The sequence below is a fragment of the Drosophila pseudoobscura genome, chromosome 3 (genome assembly GCF_009870125.1).
Source record: "Drosophila pseudoobscura strain MV-25-SWS-2005 chromosome 3, UCI_Dpse_MV25, whole genome shotgun sequence".
Classification (NCBI taxonomy): Eukaryota; Metazoa; Arthropoda; class Insecta; order Diptera; family Drosophilidae; genus Drosophila; species Drosophila pseudoobscura.
This window is the reverse complement of record NC_046680.1, coordinates 15408907-15436662: the sequence shown is the minus strand read 5'-3', so window position 1 is coordinate 15436662 and position 27756 is coordinate 15408907. Positions and strand designations below refer to the sequence as shown.

The following is a 27756-nucleotide window of genomic DNA, read 5'->3' as shown; positions in this document are numbered from 1 at the left end:
CCCCAAAATGTCGGGGCAGTCCATGAAAGTGCCAAAGCTATCGACAGACATACCAGATCCGGAATCACTTGCGAACCGGCAGCATTAATAGCCGCAGCAACATGTGCCTGTGCCCTTGCTTACGTCCCTTTGAGCCTGGCAACATGGAGCCCTGTCCCAGCCGAGCCACAAGTGTCTCTGGCGCAACAAAAAACCAAATTCTGGCCGCCCTTCCCCTCCTGCTCCGGAGCAGCAGCAGCAACAGTCGACGGGGAAGCAGAGCTTCTGCTCTCGGCATTCTTCGTGCGGTGCGGTGCCGCTCTCGCCACGTGTTTCGATTCCACTTCGTTTCTGTGCCATGCTGTCGGCAGGGCCGGAGGGAGGTGGGCCGAAAGCTTTCAAAGTGCCGAGCCGTGCTGGCGTTCAGTTCCTCGTCGAACTTCAAAGCGTTTGGGGCTCACAACCGGTGGAAGGAACGTCCGAGCGAGTCGAACAGGCCAATAGCCCAGAAAACTGTGAAGGCGGGCGCGAACAAGTGAGCCGTAGCCAGCCCCGAAGTAGCCGAGTGAAGTGTAAATAAGTGTAGCCCACCCCCAACGCCACACACGGACAGACACACACACACACACAGAGATACACACACACATGGGAGGCGTGGGTAATGGTTTCGTGTACGGTTTCCCGTGTCGGTGTCGTTGTCGTTGTTTATATTTGGTGATTGGGGCACCCACCCTCCCGCTCCGCCTCTTTCGCAGGTGTGACATTCCTCTGCGTATGTGGCGCTCTCTCGCTACTGTTTAAATGGAGCTGCAATTCCCATTTTCCATCTATCAATGTCCCCACTCTGGTACTCCAGCAATATGATGCAATGTGCATACCCGGCCCCTCATGTTTCCACGGCAAGTCCTTTCGGCCGAATGAGCAACGGAAACCAATTAAGTTGGCCATACCCCGAGGAATCCACAACGTCCCCGGCCGGGTCCCACTCGATCCCAAGCACTCGAAAAGTTGGTCGGGCCAGAGAGAACCCTTAAAATTGCAGCGCGCAAATTTTAATTGGAAAAAACTTGTCTAATTGAAGTTTAATAAACAAAGCACAGAGGGATCGAAGGGTGGGCGAAACGCAAATCCTGCCGAGTGCCAGGCCCCGGGCCGGAACAACTTGTTCCCGCAGTTTTGTTCTAATTTTCAATTAAATGAAAGCGACAACGAAAACAAAGGACGTCGGGAAATAAAGAAAAACGAAAATTATGCCAAGTGCATTGACCACAGCGGAACTCTAGCCCCAGGTCCTGTCCATTGTTCTGGTACAGCTTCCACCTGAGAGCATGGCGACCGGGGCGGAGGGGGGGCTGTTTTGCTGGTGGAGTGCCTCGGGGGTTTCCCCTGTATTTCCTTTCACATTTCTGTATCTGGAAGCAATTAAAATATGCATAAAATGCAAATGAGAAACGCCCACCCCACACCAACCGCCCCACCAATCAACCAAATCCCGCTCCAACACAGTTATCCCTCCGAGGGGGGGAGGATATTCTCTGCCCACTCCATTTCCTGCACTTTCCATCCAACATCTTGTTTTTTAAATACTCGCAGGGGGAGAGAAGAGTCGAAACGGCAGACGAAATACAAGTGAAAAGTGAAAGAAATTGTTGAAAATTGCCGAAATATCCGAAACTCATACAAAAATATACACCCGAGAGCTGCTGGCGGGTAAGTACTCCCCATCCATTCCGGGATCAATAAACGCACGGGGGGCGGAGATGCTCGGAGATACTCGTACAATGCTTTTGGCAATTAGTTTTGTGCTGGCCAACCCGTCTCTGGCTCTCTGGATGTTTAACCCAAATCGGCTCGTAGCCCACGCGGCGTATGCGTAATATCAAGATATGCCATGGCCATGCCATCGCCATGACAAGCCACAAATAAGAAAATACGAAAAATGTAAATGAAAATGGTTAATTTTTCCTCCTTGCCTGTCTTCCGCTGTCCCGCTCCCTGTCTCTCTCTCTCCTTGTGTCCCATCCGCCATTAGCCGCATTCTCATTTGTCCGGGCAGCACATCCTTTCGATGCTTTTCATGTCGAAAATGGCCAATAAAAATGTTTACGACACACGCAAGCACCGCGAGCCAGGTAAATGCGGAGCAAAATGTTTCAAGAAGAGTTGATTACATATTAAAAACATTATCCATTACCCGCACACAGTTTTCCTTTTTTTTACGATTCGCTTATTTCATTTCCATGAAGAGTTTTATGTCTGATAATTCTGAAAAGTGTCTGAGTGTTCCCCAAATCGTATATGTGTATGTCGGAGGGCAGCCCACGCGGCGGGGAGCGGCTCTTGGCCCTAGTGCGGGGCGTGGCACGTCCTAATTGGCAGCCCAACCATGAACTTGATGAGGGTAAATTGGCAAATAATTAATCGGGAGCTGATCACAAGTGGAATTAATTAGAATATAAGCGGAACCACGAATGGGCTGTCACACATGGTCTACGACGGAATACAGCTTCCATTTACGGCGGAACCCGGCGTAACTGCGATTTGTCCAAATTGTTGTGCTCTCTATAAATCTAAGAAATTTATTGTATTTCGTTGCCAAAGACACACTTTAAAAGGCAAACAGTAAACACCCACTTTGTGCCGCCAGAAGAAACTAAAAATGGGTCAAAGCAGAGGCCGAGAACGCTTTAGTCCGTACCCGAAATCCCTGTCATCCCAATTCTGGACCATAAGTCCGTTTTACTGCCCATATATATAATTGCTGTGGCTGCTGGCTCTGCCTTGGCCATGGGCATCCATGTAGCCATTAATGTATTAATTTGATTCTTGGCGCAACATCGGCATCGTTTTATTGCATCCATTTCGTTCTTTGTTCTGGGAATGGGCAGCGAATGATTACCCAACAGCTAGTGTAAACACTCGGGGGAAATGAGTCTGGGGAAAGTTTATTTCAAATGAGTGGAAAATGGAAACTAAAAGGTGAACTGTTCCACACACACGTAAAAATCAATGAATACAAGTGTGTATGTGCAAGTAAAGCCGTATAAATCAATCATTAGGATTATGCTTTTGAGTAATTTCATTTTAAATTTAATATTCCATTAGAGTGAGTCTCGTCTGTGCTCAGCAACAGAATGCTTACTGCCAAGAGCCTAAGGGAGCTGAGCAATGGGCCAAATGAACTGCAAGGATTCCATAATGGGGCGGAGAGGAGTTGGAATGGGCTGGGCATGGAAGTCTTGTACAAATTTGAAAATTAAGCACTCTTTAAATTCCGTTTAAAGCATGAAAATTAATAGCTTTATGAATGATTTCCGAAATTCGGTGTTTTTCGCTCAGTCTGGTTCAATTAGGTAAAGTGCGGTCTGCTTTTCGACTGGCTAACTCGCTGCGAGGGATGTGCTGAGGGGTGCTGAGTGCTGGCTGCTGGTTGCTGGGTCACCCGGGCGTATGAGTTATGTGCGGGTGGAGCGTTTTTGTATCAGGCACACTTTACTTTATACACTTTAAATGCAAAGTGAGCGCTTAAAACTTTGGGCGAGGCGATGGTGCTGGGCGCGGCCAGCTGTCCTTCTGCGGGGCGCTGGCAGGATAAGCGACGGTAAAGTGCTATAAATCAGCAGTTTGAGTGCTGATAAGGACATCAGAATGGGCCCAGTCTGGCCTGACTGCTGCACTCGTCTCACACATGCGATCCTCCCGCTTTCCCGACTCTTTCTCCCGCATTTTTGGCATTTTTCACAGCCGCCCGCCCTCCCAAGCAGACAGAGAGAGAGAGAGGCGGAGAAAGAGAAGTGATGAAAATAGAAATTATGAACAAATGCTGACAGGCCCCACTGTAAACACATGCGGAGATCCTACGCTTCCCCCCGGCTGGACCCGTGGGCGGGGCTGCTGTGCGGAATGTTCACGTCACGCCTTTCTGGCTGGGGCAGGGCTGTGGCGCTGCGGGGGCGTTACAGTTGTTGGACTCCAGTCCGTGTCCGCCCTGGCAGTGCTCTGATTTTCCGCTGGCAGAATAATGTCTCGTTTTCTTTCGCCCGCATCTGTTTAGCATAAGGCAATCGCGAATTAGCCATCATTTTTGTTGCTGTTTCTGTTGCTGTTTTGCTGTTCCACTCCGTGGGACATGTCTGTGTGCTATCTGTGTGCTATCTGTGTGTTATGTGTGTGTGTGTGTGTGTGTCAGAGTGCTGCTCTTATCGCCATCGGAATAAAAGCTCATTAATGCGGCATTCGAAAGATTTTAAATATTTGCACACAATTTTGTTATTTTTGTTATTACCGTTCGCCAGACGATGCGCTGCCTGCCCCCCCACCCCACCCCACAGAACCCAGCCCCCCGCCCACGCAGTTTATACATGCAAGCTTGTGTGTTTATGTGTTTATGTATGTGTGCCTCACTTTTAATTAAATATGAAATAAGCTTGCCACCGTCCAATGTCTGCTGGGCACAGCTGGAAATGAGTGCAGACAAAGTAAACAATGAAACCTCCGGAAAAGCCTCAACGACCTGTGGATGCTCTGCATGAAATGTTCTCAGTGTAGCTGGCCGTTACTCTTGCCATTTCCCCATTCACTTGCTGTACCCCTGATGAGAGTTGATTTGCAAGACTCGCTCAGAGAGGATCACAGAGGGAGGAATCAAAGATCTGTTGGTATTGCGGAGTGCTGGAAAGAGTGCTGAGATGGAAAGCCCCAAGAACTCGGTAATTGCGTGGTTTTGTGTGCAGCAAATAATGATGGAACAAGGCAAACACAAACAAATAACAACAAAATAAACCAGGCCCATACATATGAGTATGGTAAGACCTTCGAAAGAGAGTGAGAGACGAGCTGGACAGAGCCATCCCGATCTGAAGATATTTCTCTTTCACTTTTTAGCTCTCGAAACAGACATCTGGGTGTGGGTCTCTCTAGACCAAGGAATCATTCACGGGCAGAGGTAGTCATTCAGGAAGTGGCAGCTGCTGGATTACATGGAATACTGGATTCTTGGGGGCCATTTTGGCACACACAAATGGAAATAACGAAAGTCGAAGAGCCACTCCAAGCCCCGTGCCTCGTGCCGGACAAAGCATAGTTGTAAAAAGCAGACACGTCATAAATAAAACTGTTGCATGCCACTTTCCAGCGCGGACGGTGGGTTGGATGTGGCATGTGCTGTTGGCGTGTCCTGGTTGCTGTGCTGCACCACTTGTTTAGGGCCGTTTAATGAATTTTGGCACTTGGCGCACAACAGCCATGGCAGCCCCCTCAGTGCTGCTCAACGCATGCAACGACACGCAGCCACACAAGCGAGTCCTGCGAGCCTTGCGAGCCTTGCCAGGGCCCTTCGGTAAAACCAATTTGCCGCAGAGCAGCTAGACCGCAACAGAGGCGCGTTGCAATTGCCTTGCCCCGGGCTTGTGTCTGACTTTTAGGTCAACTTTTTTGCTATGCATGCAAATCCCTGCCCCGCAGCTCCCGTCAGCCCCCACCCACAACAAAGAGGATGAAAGCCCTGGCCTGCTCCAAGGAGGTAATCAACTTTCATGGGGTAGAAGCCAACATTTGCGATCGCATAAGGCTTACAGGGTATTTCCTCTATGCAATGCCCTGTCTCCGCAGCTAGCTAGCGATGGTGTTTAATATTTTATAGAGACAGCACTACAAGAACCACCCGACCGACTCGACAGCACAAACAAACAGTTTAAATGAAAAAGAAAACTGGCAGCTACGGGCACCCGAGCAAACTGCACATTTCCCGGGGAGCCTGCGAAAACTTTTCATGTTCCATTTGCAAATGAAAAAGAGCAAAATTCACTCAATACGAGTACGAGTACGAGCAGCACCACACGAGTGGGCTGGCAGGTTTCAAAACTTCGTAAACCGCAATTGATATACCTCCAAGGAGCCCCTCTGCGGGTGCTGTTCTTGGCAGGACTTGCTTGCGACTTCAGGATTGCCCAAGGGGAGTACACAAAAGGTAACTTTTGCTTCTGGGAATCAATTTCCAATTAGCCGCCCCTCCCCCCCGCATCGTTGTGGTCGCATTGGACTTTAATTGGAGCACTCGCTCAAGTGCAGGAATCAAATTCATACAAGTCGCACGCATCATTAGCTCGAAAGCGGCAATCAAACGCCCTCACTCTTGGCCATTCGACACAACAGTATCGATTGACAAATCGCATGCCATATAGGACCCTCTTCCAGTCACCAATCAAATATTATTTAATCATATTTGAGGGTCTTGCCACACCTGCCGCAGCAGCTTTGTGCAAAAGACGGCAAGCAAATCCTTAAATAATTAAATACAAAATGCTGGGAAAGGCCTTGACAATCCTCTCCTCCTCGCCTCCTCCATTCCTGGCCCCCTAATAATGTGCAAATACTAGAATCAAAATTGTTGACTCTCTTTTGGCCAACTTCTGTCGCTGTGGGGAAAAGAGAAAGGGATGGTGGGCTGGGGGAGAAGAAAGCCATTTGAGCCAAATGTTAAATCTACAATAAGTTTGCAGACAGACGTAAAAAAGCGGATTCATTGACATGAAATTCGGGGAGCATTTTACGTGACAAAGCCATGAAATCGAATTTGCCAAGCGACCGGAAATGCGCTCGTGTGTAAGTGTGTGTGTGCGTGTGTGTGTGTCTGTTTAAATACACATGTATACAGACACATGTTTGTTCAGGGAAAGGCTGAAGCCTTCTGCTGCTGCTGCTGTCTATATGTTTTTTTTGATTTATGCCGCTTTTGCCCAAGTTCTCCATGTTCGGGCCGCTCCGCCTTTTGGGACGGGCGTATTCAGGCATGAATTTCGTGAGCTGCCTCTGAAAGCTTATTTGCTTTCGCCAACAAAATGAGAGTGCGAACCAGAGCAGGACGGGCAGCAGGCGGGGGAGGTAGAGACAGAGACAAAGGCAGTGAATAGACGACAAGCGGGCCCAGAAAGAAAGACACACTTGAAATTGTTTTTGCATTTCTTCGGCCCCTCGTTCTCGTCCTGCTCTCCCTCCATCCTCCACCCACCCGCCTCTGCATAAATAAAATGTTAAGGCTTAAGGGGGAGTGGCACTGGCAGCAGCTGCTTTTGTGTGTAGGGAATGCGGCGACGACGACGACGACCTTCAGGTAAGCAGCACACAAAATTGTCATGCGAACATTGCTGAAAATTGAAAGCACCAGAGATGTGGCCCAGAGAGGCAGGGGGGGGGGGGGGCGGAGTTCAAGAAAGAAGCACAAGGGGGAACACAACTGGTTCACGGGTCAGGGAATCGAGTGGAAGGCCCTACAGCACCTCAAAATTGACTCTATCCAATGCAGTTGGCAGTGCTTGCTGGGTGCTTGGTTCGTTCATAAATCAGAGCCCTTGACCCCTGGCCAGCTTTGAGCGCCCGGGCACGTACCTGATTGCAGGAAACAAAATCGAACGAAAGTTTGGCCCGTGGAGGTGGGCCCGTGGCTACGGTTAAAGCCCGATACATATTGCTCAATTTGCACGCACCCGAACCAGCGATGAGGCTGGACACCGGGGCGGAGCTGGGCGGAATCAATTGTCCCGCACAGATTTAGGGGGTGAGAATGGGCGGGCCAGGTTCCGGCAAATGGCGGCTCATTTTGTATTTATCAAGGGGCCTGGGTGGAGGCAGGAGGCAGGAGGCCCAGCCACGTCTGGCCTGATGGCGGCATAAACTTTTATTTCAATGAAAGTCATGAGCCATTCCATTCCAGCTGCGCCTCAAAAAAAAAGAGAGGCATTCATTTCCTCTTGTTTGCTCGGAGGAGGGTCAAAGGGGAGCCAAAAGATATCCGGTACGTGGTCGTCCCCGATTATATTGTGCGTTTTTTGTAGGTAGATCGGTATGTACCTGTTCTGATCACGCTCAGGACTCGTAGCCTTCTACACAGGAAAGTTTCAGGCCTACAAAGGCATGGAATAACTACCAATGCCAGTCAGGGGCAGGGGCAGGGGCAGGGGCAGGGGCAAAGGGGAGTGTGTGGCTTTTGGGAATGAAATGCGACTGTTCTAATTTTGTTTCTGTCTGGCTGGCTTCCCTTAAATATTTATCCGAAAAATGAGCAGCGAAGAGGGCACACACACACAATGACATGCAGAGCCTCACACTTGCACCATCGCATATATTATTAATGCTCCCCATACGCTCCGGGTCTGGCTCCGGGTCTGGCTCCGACTCCGGCTCCGGCCCTGGCCCTCGATCTGTGTGGTACGGTGCTCTGGGGCAGAAGGCACCGAGAATTGGCTGAATCGCTCGATTGCGCTGCTTCTGCTGTGCCCTGCCTGCCTCCTGCCTCCCGCCACCCGCCACCTGCTGTCTGGCCGTGCTTCTGGGGCCCGATTCTGTTTTCTGTTCTGTTTTGGGTCCCGCCTGTTGCGGCCTTTGGCCTATTATCATTTATTTAGTTATTTATTTACGTCGAGCGAGTCAGCAGCAATATTTTATTTTCATTTTAGCTTGCGGATGGTGGAAGGCGGATGGCCATCCCATAGCCGTCCATCCGCCAGGATGTGAAATGGGAAATTGGAGCAATCGTGACTCCTTTGATTAGGAACATCATCCAGAGCCATTTGGCTGCTGCTCCCACCATTCGCAGAGTCAAAGTGGAATCGTTTCGAATATTTTCTCTTCTCTGGAGTCGTCTTCCACTGTCCTCAATCGTAGCTTCCCTGGCAACGCGGGAGTGAAGGGGTTCGTAAGCACCTCCTGCTTCGTTCGGTTTATTCGACTTTCCCTCTCTGGTACAGAGTCAAAGGGGAATTTTAATAATAATCACATAAGCTCTTCTTCTATGAGCATCCAACTGCAGGCATTCCGGCATCCTCCCACTCGCCTGCCCTTCTTTTTGTTTAAAAAGGATACGGATGCCATTGAGGGCTTGCGTACAATGCCAGTGTACCATTCAATGCAACAATAGTTGACCTACAGCAACACCCGAACAGCTCTACGCTCCCTAATGGCAGTCATTCGAAACCCCCAAGGACCAACGTAACCCGCATCCAGGCACGGCCCACCGATAACCGCCCAATGGAAGAGTAATGGGAGCCGAGCAGGCCCTTGTGTTTGCATGGCGCTATTAATTTCCCACCTACTGCCCCCTCCCCACCCCTCGCCAGGCCGGAGGACATTTAGTCGGTTGACAGTTTTGACGAAACGCTCCTCCGAAATGTCGGAAATTGACTAATAATGGGGTTAATCGGCAATAACGATCAGTGCCCGAACACCTAAATTCTCTCCTCGAAGGCGGCCCACTCGAACGTATATCGGATTAGAGAAGCTATTAGGCATTCGGCAAAGTGAGGCATTTACACGCGGTGCTCGAGAATCTCGAGTGCCCATCAAAGTCCTGTCGGAGGCAGAAGGAGAGGTGGCGATTGTCGGGGGGTAGTACCTACGATCGGATCTTGGACCAGGCCTAATGGCTATCCAGGAAATATATATACCGTTTTGATGGTAGGGCTGTCAAGGCGCTTATTAAGCTGAAATTGTCTGAAATCAAACGTTTAGGGAGCCACGAGGGTGGAGCCCGATTGAAAGTGACACTCACGGCACCACCTTTCAGCGCTTGGCTTTGGGTTGGACTGGACTGGACTGGCCTGCTGGAGGAAAGGAAACGCAGAGGACTACTCGTACGTCCTGCCCTCGCAGGTCCGCAGCCGTTTGTCTAACGAGCAATTTAGCCAACTCATTGAAGCGGAATTAATTGCCATCGATTTTGTTTGGCGGGCAAAAGCAGACAAGCGACAGGCGGGGTGGCGTGGGGGCTTCATTAGTGCCGGGACCAGGACCAGGACCAGGACCAAGACCAGAACCAGGACAGGGCTATGCCCCACTGGACACTTTTATGTGTGTTTGTCTTAAAGCAGAGTTTATCTACTTTAAACTGCTTTGTCCGTTATTTTGATAAGTAATTTCTCCTGGAACCCCCCATGTGCATACATCTTGAGGGGCACACTCCCGCGTTTGCTATGCGGTGGGGGCCTTCGAATGATTCGAATGAAACGTAGAATGTGTGCCGTGTGGAATGCTGCCTCGTGCTCGTGCCATTCCAAGCGATTTGACCAAATGTTTCAATCGAAAACCCAGTCAAATGTTAACACTTGCTGACTGGGCCAACTCGTGCGCCCCCTGGGTCCTGCGGATGCAGTGAAGGGTGTAGGATGTATCTCTGATTATGGGGGGGGACGCAAGAAACTTTTTTGCTGTCTCGGGCGGTCTTTTTTTATTATGTTTTTGGGGTTATTCAAAAAGTTTCCCCTCCGCAAAAGACCATAAATACAATTTCTGCTCTTTTCAATTTGTATTTGCAGCTGAATCGAAAGGATAAACTTTTGGCACGCTATGCCCACGACGACCCGTCGGGGTCCAAGCGGGCAAATTCGCATTGGCATACTCACATAGAACAGAAGTACATTCGAGGCTGAAGCTGAGGTCGAACATGTGCCAAGGCCTTCGAGGGCTGTTTCGAATTGCGACGGGAGCCACGATGCTGCCTGATTTTGACCAAGTCAAGTAAACCAAGTCAAGAACACACGCACGCCTAGACCCGTACAATCACAAGCGAACAAAAAACAAACAAGACTTTTGCCGAAAATGGCCGCGCCCATCGACGAGAGTGTGCTGAACGCACTGAAGGGGGTGACCTCCAAGCAGACCCGCCTGCCCAAGCCGCTGCTCATCAAGATCTATGTCGCCAGCCAGAAGCAGGAGTTCAACCAGGAGCGCCGCATGCTCCTCGAGCTGGTGGGCCCCGAGCTGCAGGGCCTCTACGACGACCGCCAAATCGAGGTAAGTCCTACGTTTAGTGAACTCGTTGACTCGCTGACCCATTGACCCGCTGGCCCTCACGCAGTTGGAGTTCGTGGACATGCACTTCGGCACTGGGGCGCTGGAGGTGAACCAGCTGGAGCGGGATCCCTATCTGCTGCAGGACTACCTGCACGAGATCGACACCTGTCATGCCCACACGAAGAGCGTCTTCTTTCTGGCGCTCATCGGCGACGGCCTCGGACGCCTGCCGCTGCCCACGCGCCTGGATGAGGACATCTATGCCGCGGTGCTGGCCGACCCTCAGACAACGGCCGACCAGGAGGCTCTTCTAGCCAGGTGGTACGAGATGGATCCATCCAAGGTGCAGCGTCAGCTGAAGCAGGACTATCGGTGAGTGCACTGCGATCCCACAGCTGATGGCCCTCTTTCCATCTGTCCATCTGTCTGGTTTCCCCCTTCAGAGTACTGCCCATGGACGAGTGGCTCAGCGAGTCCCAGCAGATGCAAAAGATGCTGGAGCAGGCGCTGCAAGGCTTTGTCCAAGGACCAGGTGCCTCGGCGCGATCTGCAGACTTCCTGAAGCGGGTGCAGCAGCTGAGGCGCACGCAGATCGAACGCGAAGTGGAGCAGGCCATGGGTGAGCACTGCAGGACCTGCTGTATTGTAGCCCTTCACCTAGCACTAGCCCGCTCTCTTTGCAGCCCTCTCCAGCGAGAAGATCCTCGCCGTGTTTCGGGAACGGGCCGCCCAGTGCAGCAAGCGGGATGTGGAGGCCAATGAGCGGCTTCGGAAGATCAAGGACGAGCTCACCATGAACCTCTCCACGGACAATCACACAACCCTAGTGTAAGTCTCTGCCCAGTCGACTGTGCGAATGGCTGTCTCATTCTGGTTATTCTCACCGAACAGGGTGCCAGGCAGTGCCTCGTGCGAAATGATCGACCCGGACAACGAGGACCACGAGTCCTATCTCAGCAAATTCAAGAACAAAGTCACCGACAAGCTGCGTCTGCTAATCGAGGCGCACATCACCAATGATCCCGATGTAATCAAGGGGAGGAAAAAGACTGTTCAGGTAGGTCGAAAGGACGAGCCAATGGCTCCACCATAGACACTCTTCCACTCTTCGGCACGCTTATTTAATCAACAACAAACATACATACCTGTGGAGGCTCTCAGAAGAGAGTCTGCGTTATCCAGTCCCTAGTTTTCACAGCCTGTTGGTGACGAGCCTATGATGAGTGCGTGTCTTTGTGTAGACTGCCTGCAGATGAATCCATTTCCTAGAATTAGAAAGTGAAAGACGTCTTAGCATGTTCATACGGATAAGGATACCTATGCGCTCTTCTGGAGAACAATATCTTTTCCTATAGGAAATTGGATGGTTTCTGGCTCTGGTTTTGCGCAGGAAATCAAACTGACCTTTTATTCTCATCTTTTCTATACATCCCGGACCAACTGAAATCAAATAAATGGATGGCCTGCACTGAACTGAAGTGGTTTCCACTTCAGTGGCAGTGGCGTTATATTTCTGGATTCCGGATTTCTGCTCTCGAAAAATTGCATATTAAATCTGGTTACAGATACCCTCCGCCTCCGCATCCACCTCCGCTCCGATATCCGGTAAATCTGAAACCTGAAACGTATCGAAAACGTTCGGCGATTGCAATTTCGAGCGAAATTCAATTGCACTGCACGTGTGCAGGAGTATCCCACGAGCATCCTTCGAGCATCCTTCGAGCATCCTTCAAGCATCTGTGCTTGTGGCTTTGCATATGACAGTTGTCGAAATTGGGTTTAAAAGAGATTTCCTGCAATGAAAACCCATTGCGATTGAGTTGCCCCAGTGGCAGGGAGCAGGCGAAATATGTTGGCTCAAGGTTTCAGCTCCGCTTTCCGTTCCAGTTGCGGTTCTCATTGCATAAGGCGTCCATTGCGTCCTGGCCCACTCTGCTGGATGGCTTTTGTTGAAAGCATTTAACATTTTAGCTCGGTCGCATCCGAAGGACGACGCGCACCCTGAACCGGTCCGGGCCATTAGCGGACGTGGCCTGGCCTTTCGCCCGCCCCCTTCGCACCAGCTCTCTGACATATTAACACACTTACACTTGGGCACAATGTAGCAACGCCCAGGTCGTCCCCTTGTTTGCACTTAACGGTGCAGCAACATGAACTGCACTCAGTCCCGGAGCCCCCGACCCCCGACCCCCCGGCTTGGATAAGAGTGTGGCTGCGACAGTGGCAGTGGCAAACGCATATCCCTCGTCCCACCCACTCTGACAAAATGTTGTGGCATTTGTAGCCGCAACCAAGAAATATGCAAAGTGTTGCCCCCTCCTCCTCCCGTCCGACTGCACCTGCGGCTGCTGCGGCACGTTGTGTGAGCAACTCTTGTGTGGCGACCTTTGGCACTCGAGCGAAATGAAATTAAAGCAAGTCAAATGCCAACTAATTAAGCAGCCACCTTAAAGAGCGATGGATAGAGAAGAGGCGGGCCAGCCGGGGTCGGGCTGGGTCCTTTCTGTCCTCTCTGTTTTCTCTGACAGCTCCTGGCAATATTGATTTAGTTGCCCAACCCTCGAGAAATGCATTACACAGAAGCTGTCAAATGAGATTTGCCAGGCAATAGCTGCTTACAATCAACGGGGACTTGAGCCGGAGACTGAGGCTGAGCCGGAGCAGGAATATGATCCGGAGCAGGCAAGGACACGGTGACTACTTGTTAGTGGTACACATGCCACGGCCAGACAAGCTGAGGACCTTCCGCCACTCCACCCCGCTCCAGTCCATTCCATTCCATTCCACTCAGCAGGTGGCACAGCGGTGGCAGGTAAACAAAGTTACGAGGCAAGCGCGCTGAATGCCACTCACATTCAGACTTATGGAGATGACGACTACGACGACGACGACGACGACGACGTTGATGATGTGGCGAGGTGTTCTGCTCTTCGACAGGCCAACCGGAAGCGGATGATACCCTGGCATAAACATATGTATATGTATCTGTATCTATGTAAGCGAGTCGTGTGTGCGTCGGCGGTAAGTAATGAATGGGCACTGAGGGGTCCCGGAGAGCATTTGGCCCGAGAGGAGTTCGAGCGGTGGCAGGAAGGATGTGGGTGGGCTGTTTTTACTAGGAGGCTGTGGGGCTGTTGGGCTGTGTGGCCATATGGCTGGCACATCCAATTACTGGCCCGACCAGTGACGGAGCCAGCTCAAAGGCTATAAAATAAATATCTATGCAAATTATTTGCATGTGTGGGGGCGCATCGGATTGCGCATGTAATCCGAAATTGCAATCTGTCAAAACTACGAGGACCTCGTCTGTTTGTCAATTGCATTCATTCGATGTTCCAGGTGAAATTCGTAATCACCATCTTTGGGGGGCTCGAAAGCCCCTACATGAGCCCTACATGAGCCCTACATGAGTGAAACGCACTGTTTTTTCGGTTGCAGGAAATCTTTCACGAGCACGCCACTCACCTGCGCATCCTGCGCGATCATGTGGAGGGGGCGGCCCTCATCGAGTCGCGGGTGCCACCGCAGCTGCGCCAGAACCTGATGGCGAACTTCAGGAACGGCAGCCGGCATGCGCCGTACTTCATTTGCGGCTCGGATGGCAGCGGCAAGAGCGCCCTGATCAGCACCCTGTACGGGCAGGTGGCCAGCTGGTTCGTCTCGACGAAGGTCCACCGCGTGATCCGCTTCGCCAAGGCCACGCCGCGCTCGGCCTACAACCTGGAGCTGCTGCGCGTGATCTGCCAGCAGATATCGATCATCTTCAACATCCCCGAGGGCTACCTACCCAAGGACGCCTCCTTCGATCCGCTGTACATCAGCACCTGGTTCCAGAACCTGCTGCGGCGCGTCGAGGACATGAGCAACGACGTGCTGTTCCTGTTCATCGACGACCTGCACCTGCTGAACCCCCTGGACTGCGACATCGTGACCGCCCTCTCCTGGCTGCCCACCTCGCTGCCCTGGAACGTGCAGATCATCTGCAGCTCCACCACCCCCGTCGAGCAGCTCAAGTTCACGCCCATGCAGCGGGACCGCTTCAAGTCGGCGGAGTACCAGTTCGACCTCAACCTGGGCGAGTACGCCACGGAGCTGCGGCGACCTCCGCAGTGCGTCTCGGACGTCAGCTTCGTCCTGTACGTGGAGCAGCAGTTCGACGGCCTGGAGCGCCACTACGGCAGGCAGGCGGTGGGCAGCCTGGCCGCCTACATCACCTGCTCCGAGTACGGGCTGAGCGAGACGGAGCTCCTGGAGCTGCTCATGCCCACCGACGATCCCGAGTCCCTGATCGACACCAGAAGCGGACACTTTAGCTTCGCCACCTTCAAGAAGATCCACAGAGAAATGGGTGAGTAGTCATCATCATCGCTGTGGGGGCTCAATGGCCAATGGCTCCCGGGCTTCTCTTCTTGCAGACAAGCTCCTGCTGCTGCACGACAAGATCATGTCCGGCAAGGTGCTCATCCAGTGGCGCCACAACTACTGCGCCGTGGTGGCCAAGCGACGGTACATGGGCGGTCAGAGGACGCGCAACCTGCACATGGAGCTGGCCAACCTGTTCTTCCCGCAGGACGAGGACGAGAGCACGCTGGAGAACGAGTCCACCCAGAGCGAGAACAAGTCCGTGATCAGCCTCAAGGACACGCTCAGGACAGTCTGCGACCTGCCGCACAAGGACAGGGAGCGCGAGAAGGACAACGTCTCCGCTGGCCGCAAGTCCTCCTCCACCCACCACAACGACGACACCTCCACCTTCTACAACCCCATCGCCGCCGACGTCAGCTACAGCATGCGGCACGTGGAGGAGAGCTGGCACCACCTGATGCGCTCCGACGACACGACACGCTTCAAGCAAATCGCAGTCTGCAACTTTGATTTCCTGCTGGCGGCGGTAAGCTCGTGGCACTGTTTCCGTCCCTCCCCCAATTCCCCATTTCCCCAATTAGTGTCTGGGGAAACCGATTGGAAATGCAATCAACTCTCTGTTTTGCTGGCAGCTGCTCCACATAATTGCCTGCCTATTGTGGCAATCAAATTCGATTTGAAAACTGGACAGAGTGCACTCTTTGTTCACTCGGACGGAGAGCAATGCAAATAAGAACAAAGTAGGAGCATCATTCATACATACGAGTCTACCCATAGTTCTGTAAAAAGGTCCTTTCGAGCAATTTTCGAGCTACTATTTCTCAATTAGTGCTGGAGTGGCTTTAAATGGCCTGCTCTATATTCGGCTCAGCTGGTGCTGAAATGGTGCTCTGTTTGGGGCCAACAGGGATAACCACTCTGAAACGGGTAATTTATTAAATTTGTCTGCTCCGACAGCTAGTTTCAGGCGCCCATTGGGCCCATTCCGTGAATGTTTAATCCAACTAAGTCCCCCGTACAGCTGTCTCCGCTCTTCACCGTCTGCTTGCCCCATTTCCTGTGCGGCGGAGGCCACAGCGGGGAAAGTTTGTCCTCCTCGGATTTCATTTCGTTTCGGCTTATTCATTTATGCAGCCACTCATTTATTCAGTCCGACAAACTCATTCGGATCTGCGAGGCATTGCATCCAAATTACGCGACTCTGTGCGTGTGTGTGTGTGTGCGTGTGTGTGTGAGCCAATCGAATTAACGTTGTTTTTTGTGTTGCTTAAAGTCCCTGCAATATGCATTTCATGATGATTTCTCACCGTCAACAACAAACAAACTGACAAAAAATAATAAAATGAACCAATTTTCCCATAAATAATGAGAACCGATGACAGAATCCCATCCACAGCAAGTCTGCCTAACGATTCAGATGAAAGAGAAATAAAGGTTACAGACCCAAAGTACTCTACTTCTGTGCCAAGTCCTTTGTATACTTTCTATAGCCGGACATACCCTGCGATAGGGCAAAGAAGGAACAAAAAGCCAGAGAGTAAAGTAACGAGCGTCAAGCAACTTGGACATTTAATTAAATTAACTCTTTTGTTTGTTGTCAGTTGCATTCAGTTCAAGAACAGAACGGAGGCTCGATAAGAGCCGCACAAACTTTAATTAGTTGCAGTCCTTCAAGAGACGAGATTTAATCGAATTTCCGCATCTTTGCCACGCTCCTTGGCTCCTTGGCTCTACATATGGCCAGGGTCTTCCCTGTTGAACTCAATTTAAATTAACGCAAAATCAATGCCAGAATCGAGCTGATATACAAATACATAGATGGAATATATAATCCTGCTGCTCCCATTAATTATATATAGTATTTCAGTATGAAAGGTTTCGTGGAATAAACTAATTCGCTCTTTCCCCACCCCGATCCAGGTACAAACTGTGTCGATCAGCTATTTGCGCTGCCTGATCGAGCACGTCCGCTGCTATATCCTCGACAGGGACATCGAGCTGATCTACTACACGATCCGCAAGTCCAGCGACGTGCTCACGCGCGACCCCATGCAGCTGGGCTCCCAGCTGATCTCCTGGCTGCGTCCGATCAGCGAGCACGACGACGACGACAACTCGCTGCTCAGCATGACGGTGCGCTCGGCGACGGCCTGGTGCGATGGCTACGCCGTGCCGCTGCTGGTGCCGCTCACGGGATGGCTGCCGGCACCGCTGCCCTCGCAGATCCGCACCATGACGGTGTCGGGCACGGGCGTCATCCGAGCCGTCTGCCTGGCGCCCTCGAGGCAGCACCTCATCCTGGCCACCAGCTCGGGCGAGGTGCAGCAGTGGCACATCATGAGCAACTCGCTGGAACACATCTTCAAGGGTGAGTCTCAAGTGCCTAATGTCCTGCCATTAGGCGAGCTAATCATGCGACTCCATTTGCGATAACGCCCCTCTAGGACACACTGCGGCAGTCACGTGCCTGCTGGTGGCTCCGACCAGCGAGCCGGAGCTCCTCCTCACCGGCTCCGAGGACACCAGCGTGCTCGTCTGGCACGTCTCGCAGCGCGACCGTCGGGCGCACATCAAGTGAGTGCTCCCTCCTTCATTGCCCGCTGGGTAATTTGTAAATCTCTGCAGGCGCAATTTATCCATCTGCCCCCGCTTTCTGTCTCCTGTCGCCTTGTCTCCTTTCAGCGCCCACACAGCCCCCATAACGGGCGTGGCGGCCGGGGTCAATAACACGCTGATCATCAGCAGCAGCGAGGATGCCACAATCGCCATCACGGACCTGGCCAGCGGCAAACTGGTGAGCACACAAACACACACACACAGCTCTCTGAGCTCCTGTGACAGTGGGGGACAAGAGGATTAGTTAATTAAAAGAGTAAAGATAATCGAAGGATGCAATTGTGGCTGCAAAGGCTACTCTTGGTCGGCATCACCTATCGAATCTATTTAGCCCTATCTTTGAATATGAGGTGTCCACGAACTGGCCTGAATTTCGAGCCTTCCTGCCTCTGTGGGACGAGTGTTCTGATTATATTCGATTGCGTCGAGCACATTCCATTTGGCAAATGGGAAGCTAATTGCAAAACCGCACCGCAAACCAAATCAAACAGACCAAATGCATAATTCCTCTCTACGAGGACCGCTGGACATCTGCTTCGAACACACGACATGTGAGCCCTCTCACCCCTCTCGTCATAGGGAAGACAAGGTCCCAACAAAGGCGAGGCTTGGGTTGGGATTGGGTTGGCCGACATGTGTGCCCTGCTTGTTGAACATGAGTTTGAGCGGCAGCCACGCACTTGCGGCTGTTCTGCGTCCCGAACGGCAAATGAAGCGTGGCAGGAGCCTTCCCGGGGTCGAGTTTCACCCCGTCACCCCTGCCCTAGTTCTGTTGTGCTCCCACCCCCCCCACCCCACCCCACATCATCAGTCATACTAAGTTGATATTTCAGAGACGAGAGGCAGGCATTAAACTGTGATTACGCACAATGGCCCGTGTTTGCATACCAAGTGCGGATGTGTGGCGCGTCCTTGTTCTCGTCCTCGTTTCGGTGCTCCGCCGTCCTGTTGACACACATAGGCGTACTCGTACTCGTAGTCGTACCCGTAGAAATTGGATTTATTGCCACTTGGTTGCCCCCGGGCATCTTTTAAAGTCAATTTCGCTGACTTGGCTGCCGCACAGAAACGTAATTGGCCGTCAGGAGATGGCGGGGAATCTGTGGAGTCACTGTGTGTGCATAGTACCCACGCACACATGCACACGTGTGCAATTACGGGCGCCTATTGAATTAATTAAAATATTACGTATACGCAGCGTCATGCTGACACTTCCTTTCTCTGTACCGCCATTTTTTAAAGTTTCGGGTTAATTTATAAAAAGTTTTGGCATTTTCCCTGGCTTTCCTGTGTACTGCCCTGAAGAACATCGCGTGCCAGCAGATAATTAACTTAATGCATACAAAATGTGACACAGCGATAAGGTCTGGCAGAACGGAACAGAGACAGGGAACAAGAACAGAAAGGATATGCGGCGGTAGCGCATGTCTCACGCAAAGAAAGCCCACCCCTCCTGCCCCCGATTTATATTTAAAGAGTATTCGTTTAGTAGACCATAAAACCAAATTACATTCAATGTCAGCGGCTTGGTATGACCTTCTTTTTGGTGTTGTTTCAGAAACACCGAATCAGCCACCATCGCGGCCCTGTGACCGGGATCCTGGTGGCCGGAGCGTGCGATGTCCTGATCTCGGGCAGCCACGACCGAACCATCTGCGTGTGGAACCTTGAGAACTTTGCGCTGCTGAACACCATGCAAATGCTGAGCCCCGTCCTGCGCATCGACATCTCATGGAACTCGGTGAGTGACTTTCCCATAAATATCAGTCCACGTCATTCGCCGCTTCCCGGGGCGTTCTTACCTTCTTAATTGATAAGAAGGAATGGACCTAATGGAACGGAATAAGAAATGGAATTAATTCATAATTCTGAGTCACAGTCCTGCGGCCTCGTCGGAAGCTGGTTGCAATGTTGGGACTGTTATTAAGTTGAATGAAAATGGGTACTTCTCAGAGTGGCAAAAGTTTCCATCTCAAAGGGGGGAATCCCTTTGAGCTCGTTGCTCTTCCCAAGCTGGAGTAAAAACAACACGAGGAGGGAGGGGGGGAGTCAGCTGAGCCACCAGAAACGAGGGGCTTAAAGCACATTCCACTTGAGCGAAACTTTTCCAAGTAAAGCAATAGCGAAAAGCGCAACTTAAGCGCAATATAAGCAGAAGCAGTAGGAGAAGGAGGGGAGGGGACGGCGGAGGGGAAATATAAATGGAGGGAAAATATCATTTCCGGCATCGAACTGCGACTCCATGTGCGCAATTTAAAGCCAAGCACTGGATGGATAGATGCGGATGCGGATGTGGATGTAGATGCGGATGCGGATGTGGGGAGAGCAGATACGATTCCCTTGGAAACGTAAGATAAAGCGGAGCGACTGTGGTTGCTGTGTGGCAGATTAGGCATGGGGAGCACGAGATTCTAATATGGGACTTCGGCTTGGGACGCATTACGCGTCAAATCCTTTGTTGTCAATCAGCTCGACAAAACACAGACCAGAAGCTGCCTGCCCGATTGGTACATAGCTGGTAGCTGGGAGAGGGTGGGGATATGGCTATGGAGTATATGTATGTGTTGGCTTCCATCAATAAGTATTGCATACTTAGCGGCAATTTGGCACGCAGCACAACATCAAGATACCGGGTCGATATTGGGATTGGGGCGGGCAACACCGTGCTGAATCCGGGGGACGAGCCATTGTGTCACGTTTCGTCGTCGTCTTTTGTCAATGGCAACTATGTTTCGCCCTCTCTTCCTCCCGCGTGATGGCGATTGATGCGTGCTCCCATTTACATCACTGTCTCCTGTCTCCTGCCTCCTGCCAAAACTGTCTCCCATTCGCGCTTCCATTTATCCAATAAATCCACAGAAGGCAGACAACAGGAAACCAACTGTAATTCAAGGTGTCCTGCGATGGGGATGGGCTCTGCTGCACTCACAGTCCTACGTCCTATCGCCCTTTGGAGTCTGCCTATCTGTTAAAGCCAAACTCGAAAACCATAGAGCAATCCTGTCAGCAATCCACTCCTGGGCCTTGCGGTCTGCAATCGAAAATTACGTTTCACACGTTGAAAATTGCCTATAAGCAGGCGGAATAACAAGCACAGCATCTCCTACAAAGGGGCAATTCCGGGCACAAATACATATACCTAATACACTGAGGAAAAAGATGCTTCGTTTCGAATCATTTTTCACGCCAGCTTAAACTGGTTAAAGGGCAGATAACTCTCAGATTGTTTCCTTCAACGAATTACTTGGGGCTACTACTTTTTGTAGTGTACTTCTGAGGAAGGGCAAAATCGACAGGGCATGTCCTTTGGCCTGCATCCTCTGTGGCTCTGTGGCATACACCTGCAGATCTCAGAAATTGTAACTCTCGAAACGCATTGAATTGGAAATTGTAATGGTCTCCTCGCAGGTATTCCTCCTGGCCCTGTGCGAGGACAATGCCCTCTATGTGCGCACTCTGGCCACGGGCAAGGAGCTGCACACGCTCAAGGGCCACAAGTCAAAGGTGAGTGGGGGTCCGTGCCGGAGGCTGACGAGCCGTTATGATTCTCCACGCCTGCCTCCCCTTGCAGATACGGACCATTTCCATTGGCAAGGACAGTCAGCGCTGCGTGGTGGGATGCGATGATACGCGAGCCCTGATCTACGACATGCACTCCGGCAAGCTGGTGCGCTCCATGCCGCCCAACCCGGGACCGGTGACCGCCGTCTATGCGATGGAGAACGACGACTTCCTGGTCACGGTGGGCGGCAACAAGATCACGTTCTACTCGTTCCGCAACGAGGAGCTCTACGTGAACCCGTACTCCCGCAACCCGCGCCGCAAGCGCAGTCTGAAGCGGCACGCCCAGGCCCAGCGGTCGCCCTCGACGACCCTGCCACCGATCACGTGCTTCGACCTCTCCCGCGACTCGCAGCTGATGGCCATCGCCTCGGGCCGCAGCGTGCACCTGATGCGCATCAACACGCCGGAGTACCAGTGCAGCCTGGAGGGGCACGCGGGCGTGGTCAACTGCCTGAAGTTCGCGCCCAACGGAGAGTTCCTCACCACGGGATCCGACGATCGGCTCGTCCAGGTGTGGAACCTGGCGGCCACCGAGACCATTAACACCTTCAAGGGGCATGCGGCGCCGGTGATCAAGGTGGTGGTGCTGATGGACTCGCTGCGGGTGATCTCCACGGACCGGGACTCGCTGCTGCTCGTGTGGATGGCCAGCTCGGGCAACCTGCTGCAGACCATCCAGGGACCCTACAAGAGCCTGGTGGTGACCAACAACATGCGCTTCGCCGCCTCCAGCAACGGGGACAACACTCTGAAGATCTGGTCCCTCACCCAGGAGGACGAGAAGTACTCGGTCTCGCACTCGGACGAGATCACCTGCTTCGAGATCAGCGCCGACAGCATGCACATCATCACGGGCTCCCGGGACATGTCGCTGAAGGTGTGGCAGTCCACGGGCGGCAAGCTCAGCCAGGTGCTGGTCGGGCACAGCGACGCTGTGACCTGTGTGGCTGTCTCGGTGACCAACAAGACGCAGGTCCTCTCCGGCTCCAAGGACACGAACCTCATCCTGTGGGACCTGCTCACTGGCGAGGAGGTTCACACGCTGGCCGGACACTTGGGTCCAGTGATCGGAGTGAAGGTTTCGGCAGATGGTGAGTCCGCATCCCCATGTCCGCCCCCAGGGCTCCATCTAATGCCCTTCCTCTCCCCTTCAGGCTCCACGGCTGTGTCGGGCAGCGATGACAAGACCTTGATCGTGTGGGAGACGAAGCGCGGCCTGGCCCTGACCTCGCTGCAGATGCACGTGCCCTTCACCCACTTCGACATCAGCCTGGAGGTGTCGCGGGTCCTGGTCCAATTGGTGGACAGCTACAACCTCCCGGTGATCTGTCTGCACAACACCCCGGCGCAGTATGTAAAGCTGCCCACGTACTCGGGACCCACCAAGGATGTGGATGGTCTGCCTCCGTCTGTCACTCTTAGCGGCCTCTGTAATCCCGCATTCCGATCTCGCTTTCAGATCTCCGGCCGCAGGGCCCGAAGCGCCAGATGAAGCGCCTGCTGAAGAAGGAGGTCTCCCTGGACACGTACACTTGGCAGAAGAAGTACGGCCACCTGACCTCGTCGGTCATGATGGCCCAGGTTGACGAGCGCCTGAAGCGACGCTTCAGCGTCTCGGCCAGCATGGAGGAGATCTCGAAGATCGCCGAGAACAAGACAGGGGCCTCCAATGCCAACATCGGCCCCGAGCAGGCCGCTCTGGCCCAGTCGCAGCACTTCGACCAGCTGGAGGCGCTGTGGAACAAGCGGTCTCCGCCCCGACGCCGCCACAACGCGGTAAGTCGATGCTCCACGGAGCAGCACAGGCCTTAGCCACTGTTCGCTTCTGTACTCGTTTTCATGGTAGTAGATGGCGCTCACGATTTGGTTTTTTGGTTTTTCTCTTCCTTTTCCTTGCCTTTCTTTTTTACTTTTCTTTTCATTTCATTTTGCTTCGTCTCTGTTTGCTTACACATCAATATGAAATCGGCAAACTGCAATTGTTATTCAACGTGTAATTGAACCTGCAACATGCACCACGCATCAGGGTCTGTCGAGGCAGACATCGCTGGTGGAGGACCGGCTCGAGTCGTCGGACGACGACGAGTACCAGGACGAGCGCGCAGGTATGTTGTCAGCCTCCTACGACCACATCCACCTCCTTGCACGCTTGCCTGGCATCCGCTCCCTGAACGATGCATGGAAGACAAACAGTCTGCGAGTGCCGAGAACCAAGTTCTACGTGAGCACCCCCCCACAGACCAACAGCAGCCACCAGCTGAACGCGACCAGTCGGACAGAACCCCCCTCCTCCGAACAGAACGCCGACAGCAGTGCGACCCTCCACCGGGTGGCGCCCGACTTGGTGAGGGATCTGCTACACCCGGCCCCCTCACCGGCAGAGTCCCCTCGGCTGACCACTCTGCGCCAGTTCTTCCACTGGCCCAGCCTGAAGTCGCACCTGATGCGCGGTCAGCGCCAGAGGAACTGCCTGTCCGTCCAGCCACACATGCGCCTGAACCCGCCGGACCCCCTCCGACCCACGCCCATCATCGTGGTGGAGAACTGTGACAGTCGCAATGTGCAGCGCCTGCGCACCGATCTTGTCCTGCATCCGCAGTACAGTCGCGCCTCATTCGGCCACATTGAGGCGGACGAGCACGAGGTTCCCTTGGCCAAGAGGTCGTCTTCCTCGAGTGGCGGCTACCTCCACCGCCGCTGGCACCTCCTGCGCCACAAATCCCCTTCCGAACGGAGCGGTCCCAAAGCCAAAGCCAAAGCCAATTCCAATACAAACTCGAGCTCCCAAGAGTCAACAGCCACTTGCAACGAGTGTGTGGCTCAATGACACCACCACCCGACGAATCCCTCCTTACAGCCACACAACCACTCTAGCCATTGCTCCACTGCACCACACGACTTTTGTTCTCCTGCACTTTTATCCAACTCTTTACTCTTTATACGTACTATGTAGTTCTGGCCATGCGTAGATGCTCCCGACTAGTCGAGTCGGATCTATTTATTTTAATAAAAGTTACCACAATTTATTTGGTTTTATTTTGCGTGCTCGTTCATTTGTTATCCCCAATTATCAGTACCAGAATGAACAACAGACCCACAGGCAGAAGCCAGGTGAGTACACTTAGCGAAACATCAGTGAAGATGGAACGACACTCGGTCAACAGGGGTCCTTAGTTGCTGGTGAATTTCGGAAAGGGAATCAGCGAGGATTTTCTCATAAAGAAAAATGTATAATTGTTTCTTTGATTCGACCAACAATCAAGGGTCTCCGAAAGCACGTAGAAACATGGGAAAATATTGCAGATTGAAGCTTGGGTTTTCTACATAAGAGGACTTTAAGGGCAGCCCACATATATACACATTGTTATATATTTTCCAAAGTATCCTGCCTTAAAATTCAGCTTTTCACTGTCCCCGCCGCTGGGGGTTTGATTTCTTTCTGCTTGTCCGTTATCGGAGAAATGTGGAAAAGTTGATAATTAGATTTTCCTCGTGAAATGGCAAACCAACAGCATCAATTATTCGACTGCAAAGGGGTTTTCATAATGCTCAATCTCCCCCAATTGGACCCCATCCGACCCGACCCGACCCGACCGGACCACTGGGCGGACTCATTTCTCAGTTGGCGAGGCATGAAATTGCAATCAATGAAACTGCAACGCTATTAACTCGATAGGCAAAGTGAAGGCCAACGCATCGCTGGCTGGATAATGAATTGAATTGCCCGATTTAAGCGAATTAAAATCCATCCAAGCCTAATGGGAGCGAGTCGGGTGCAGGCAGGGCCCGGCTGGGGGTTCTTTCAGATGTGAAGGTGAACGTGAACCGTGCTCAGCCCAGCGAGGTAAGCAGCTGAAAAGGCGTTCTCCAAGCTCTACTTTAAGTTCATCAATTCAATCCTACTCCTCAGGCATGTTTTGCTCTCTCTCTCAACACGCCAGAAGCTCCAGCAAAGCGAGAGCGGAACTCGCTCCTTTGTACCATACCACTCGTACATATACTCGACCATCTGAATGTAAATTGTTACTTGATTTGTTAATATTCGTTCTATACATACTCGTATATACGTGCATTTTCACCCACCTCCCAGACTTCTCGAACCTCATACCGTTCTCCGCTCTCTCGATGTGTATATATGTATATGTATACTATGTATCTATATATTTGAATACCTACTCGTTGAATTTAAAGTTGTTGTCATGTTGCCCAGACGCACAGTTTTTTGGACAAAATTCCGCTCTTAACGCAAATGAAAATGAAGTTCCCATTTTCCATTCCAACAACCCGTCCAAACCACAACTCCAAACTCTGAAATGAACCACCAACGAAACACCAACAACAGCCAACGCCCACAGTTCGAAAACCAGTTCCCGCAGCTCCCTGCACCCATAGACAACTGTGAAATGTGAACTGTGAACTGTGACCGCAGTAGCAGAGCATCGTACGGCTGGCAGGCACCAACCCAACAGCTACATATGAGTCGATAAATATTACAAAAAACCTAAACTAAACGATAAAACATGTTTACTCACTAACGCACATACTCGTACCTATGCATAGATCTACAATTACAATTACAATTGCAAAGCAGAAATGTACCCCCTCTCGATTGGCATTTCACTACCTAGACCTAGACCTAGACCTTCAGCAAGCACCTCCAAAAAAAACGGCACGGCACTGTCCAAATTGACGAACCGACCCGATTCGGCAAAATGTAGAATATTTTGTGATTTTGTTTTCTGTTTTTAGACGACTTCGACGATTTCTTTTAGGGGAAACCCATTATACCAGATAAGATACTCGTACTCCTGCATAGGAGACACGAACACATACTTTCGAACATGTACCTCAGGCAAATGCTGAACCACTTTTGAGAATTCTACATGCAACTTGCAATATATTGTAGTACAGAAAAACCAAAACAGTTTATCCAATATCAGAGTTATAACAATAATATTAACCAAATAACGACACAAGAGTTGATTTGCACTAAGCAGACTGCACCTCCAAAAGCTGGATCCGAAAACCAATCAAGTAAGTAGACAACCAGCTAAAGAGGCATAGATATCACGCCTATGTACCCCTTGGCAAGATTCAATTTATAGCCGGCTAGAGCTTACCCACCCCCACCTTTGATTTGGCCAAGAGTTGCGCCGGTTGGAACCAACTGGAAGTGGCTGTGGTTCCGGCTGAACTTCTTGAATGTCTGTCCCGTGCAATTACTAGTAATATTTATTTGAAATTATCTACTAGATTTGAACGTAACGTAACCGAACTTAGAACCCCGAACCCAAACCCAATCCAGTATTTCAGTGTTAGGCATGTCACTAGAGTAAATAATGGACACGCCAGCGATCGAGCACTCCATCTAACCAAATCTCCCTTGTTGTCGTTGTTGTTGTTCCTTTATTCAGATCACTTCGCTTCAGGAGGAGGAGGATACCACAAGGGATAAGGCCTGAGCCGGCAGCAATTACACCTCTACAATTAAGCAATTAAGACACATTAAGAAACATTCCAGAAGTTTCCCGAATCAAGCAAGCAATAAGCAGCGTAACGTAACCAAACCAAGCGCCACAATTAGCCGCCATCTTCCCTCGAGTCGAGCTTGGACTGGAGATCCCTCCCATTTGTGTGTAGATGAACGATATTTAATCAGATAAACCACCGTCTCAGACTTTGTAGGAATTATAGCATTAAGTGAGCCAATTTGGACATTTTATTGTTGTTGAGTGTTTTATGAACTAGTACACTGCATCTGCATCTGCATTTGCATCTGCATCTACATAATTATATAGTACCACTTAGGAATAACGTAGAATCTCTTCAAACGAGGAGTGCAAACACACTCTCTCTGAGGGGCTAAAAGTGTAACTATGCTTAAAATGAAACCAAATACATACTCGTGCATGCAAAAACACTAATACGAGCACAAGCGAAAAATAAACTGTCTATAATAAGCCCCACTTGAGTCCCAGCCGTGTAGGGCTCCCTCCACAGAGTACCCGAGCAGAGTGGAGTGCCCTCGGCCCCTGCGCCTGGGACTTGCACCTCCCTTGGAGAACTTCAATAACTTTCTGACAATCAGAGGTTCTGGCCTAGAACGAAAAAATATTGATATTTCTACACAGATATTTCTATGCATGCCACAAGTGAAACTTTGTTAAACTAAGAAAAAAACCTACATACATATGTCTACGTTCTGCGTAGTGTAGTGTAGTGTATTGTAGTGTAGTGTAGTGTAGTGTCCACCAGACGTAGCCGAGCATCTCCCGAGGAACTGTGCATCTGGACATGGCTATGGACTTGGATATACATAGCATATGGATATGATAGCACACATACGCATAAACCTATATGGATCAATGTACACACACACACACCGTCTATGTCTATTAAACCGAAATAAAACTCTACTCAACTTTACTGCGAAACGGCAAAACACAA

General features: G+C 51.4%; 1 protein-coding gene across 4 annotated transcripts; it reads left to right on the top strand.

The window, feature by feature from the left end:
• Positions 1-400: 400 nt before the first annotated feature.
• LOC4804821 (NACHT domain- and WD repeat-containing protein 1) lies at positions 401-27756 on the top strand. Of its 4 annotated transcripts, XR_004468927.1 has the most exons (20): positions 401-551; positions 1573-1689; positions 10287-10764; positions 10829-11136; positions 11208-11383; positions 11448-11592; positions 11656-11821; positions 14203-15112; positions 15180-15655; positions 17050-17497; positions 17574-17703; positions 17812-17923; positions 19304-19486; positions 21154-21249; positions 21317-22400; positions 22464-22706; positions 22769-23085; positions 23336-23414; positions 25652-26343; positions 26724-27756. XR_004468927.1 is itself a non-coding variant. In XM_004444252.3 (19 exons), exons 3-19 carry the CDS (start codon positions 10570-10572, stop codon positions 26762-26764), a joined length of 5109 nt encoding a protein of 1702 aa, XP_004444309.1. In that variant the 5' UTR covers positions 401-551; positions 1573-1689; positions 10287-10569; the 3' UTR covers positions 26765-27756. The 4 variants fall into 4 exon arrangements, 3 of the variants coding, with proteins under 3 accessions (XP_004444309.1, XP_015040225.1, XP_033234767.1); XM_004444252.3 differs by lacking the exon at positions 25652-26343; XM_015184739.2 differs by lacking the exons at positions 23336-23414; positions 25652-26343.

Excerpts from the sequence above, each read along its gene's own strand:
- LOC4804821 (XM_033378876.1), top strand. The coding sequence starts at position 10,570 with ATGGCCGCGCCCATCGACGAGAGTGTGCTGAACGCACTGAAGGGGGTG. Across the intron at positions 21,250-21,316 it reads TCAAGGGCCACAAGTCAAAG|ATACGGACCATTTCCATTGG; the intron begins GTGAGTGGGGGT and ends CTCCCCTTGCAG. Across the intron at positions 22,401-22,463 it reads AGTGAAGGTTTCGGCAGATG|GCTCCACGGCTGTGTCGGGC; the intron begins GTGAGTCCGCAT and ends TCTCCCCTTCAG.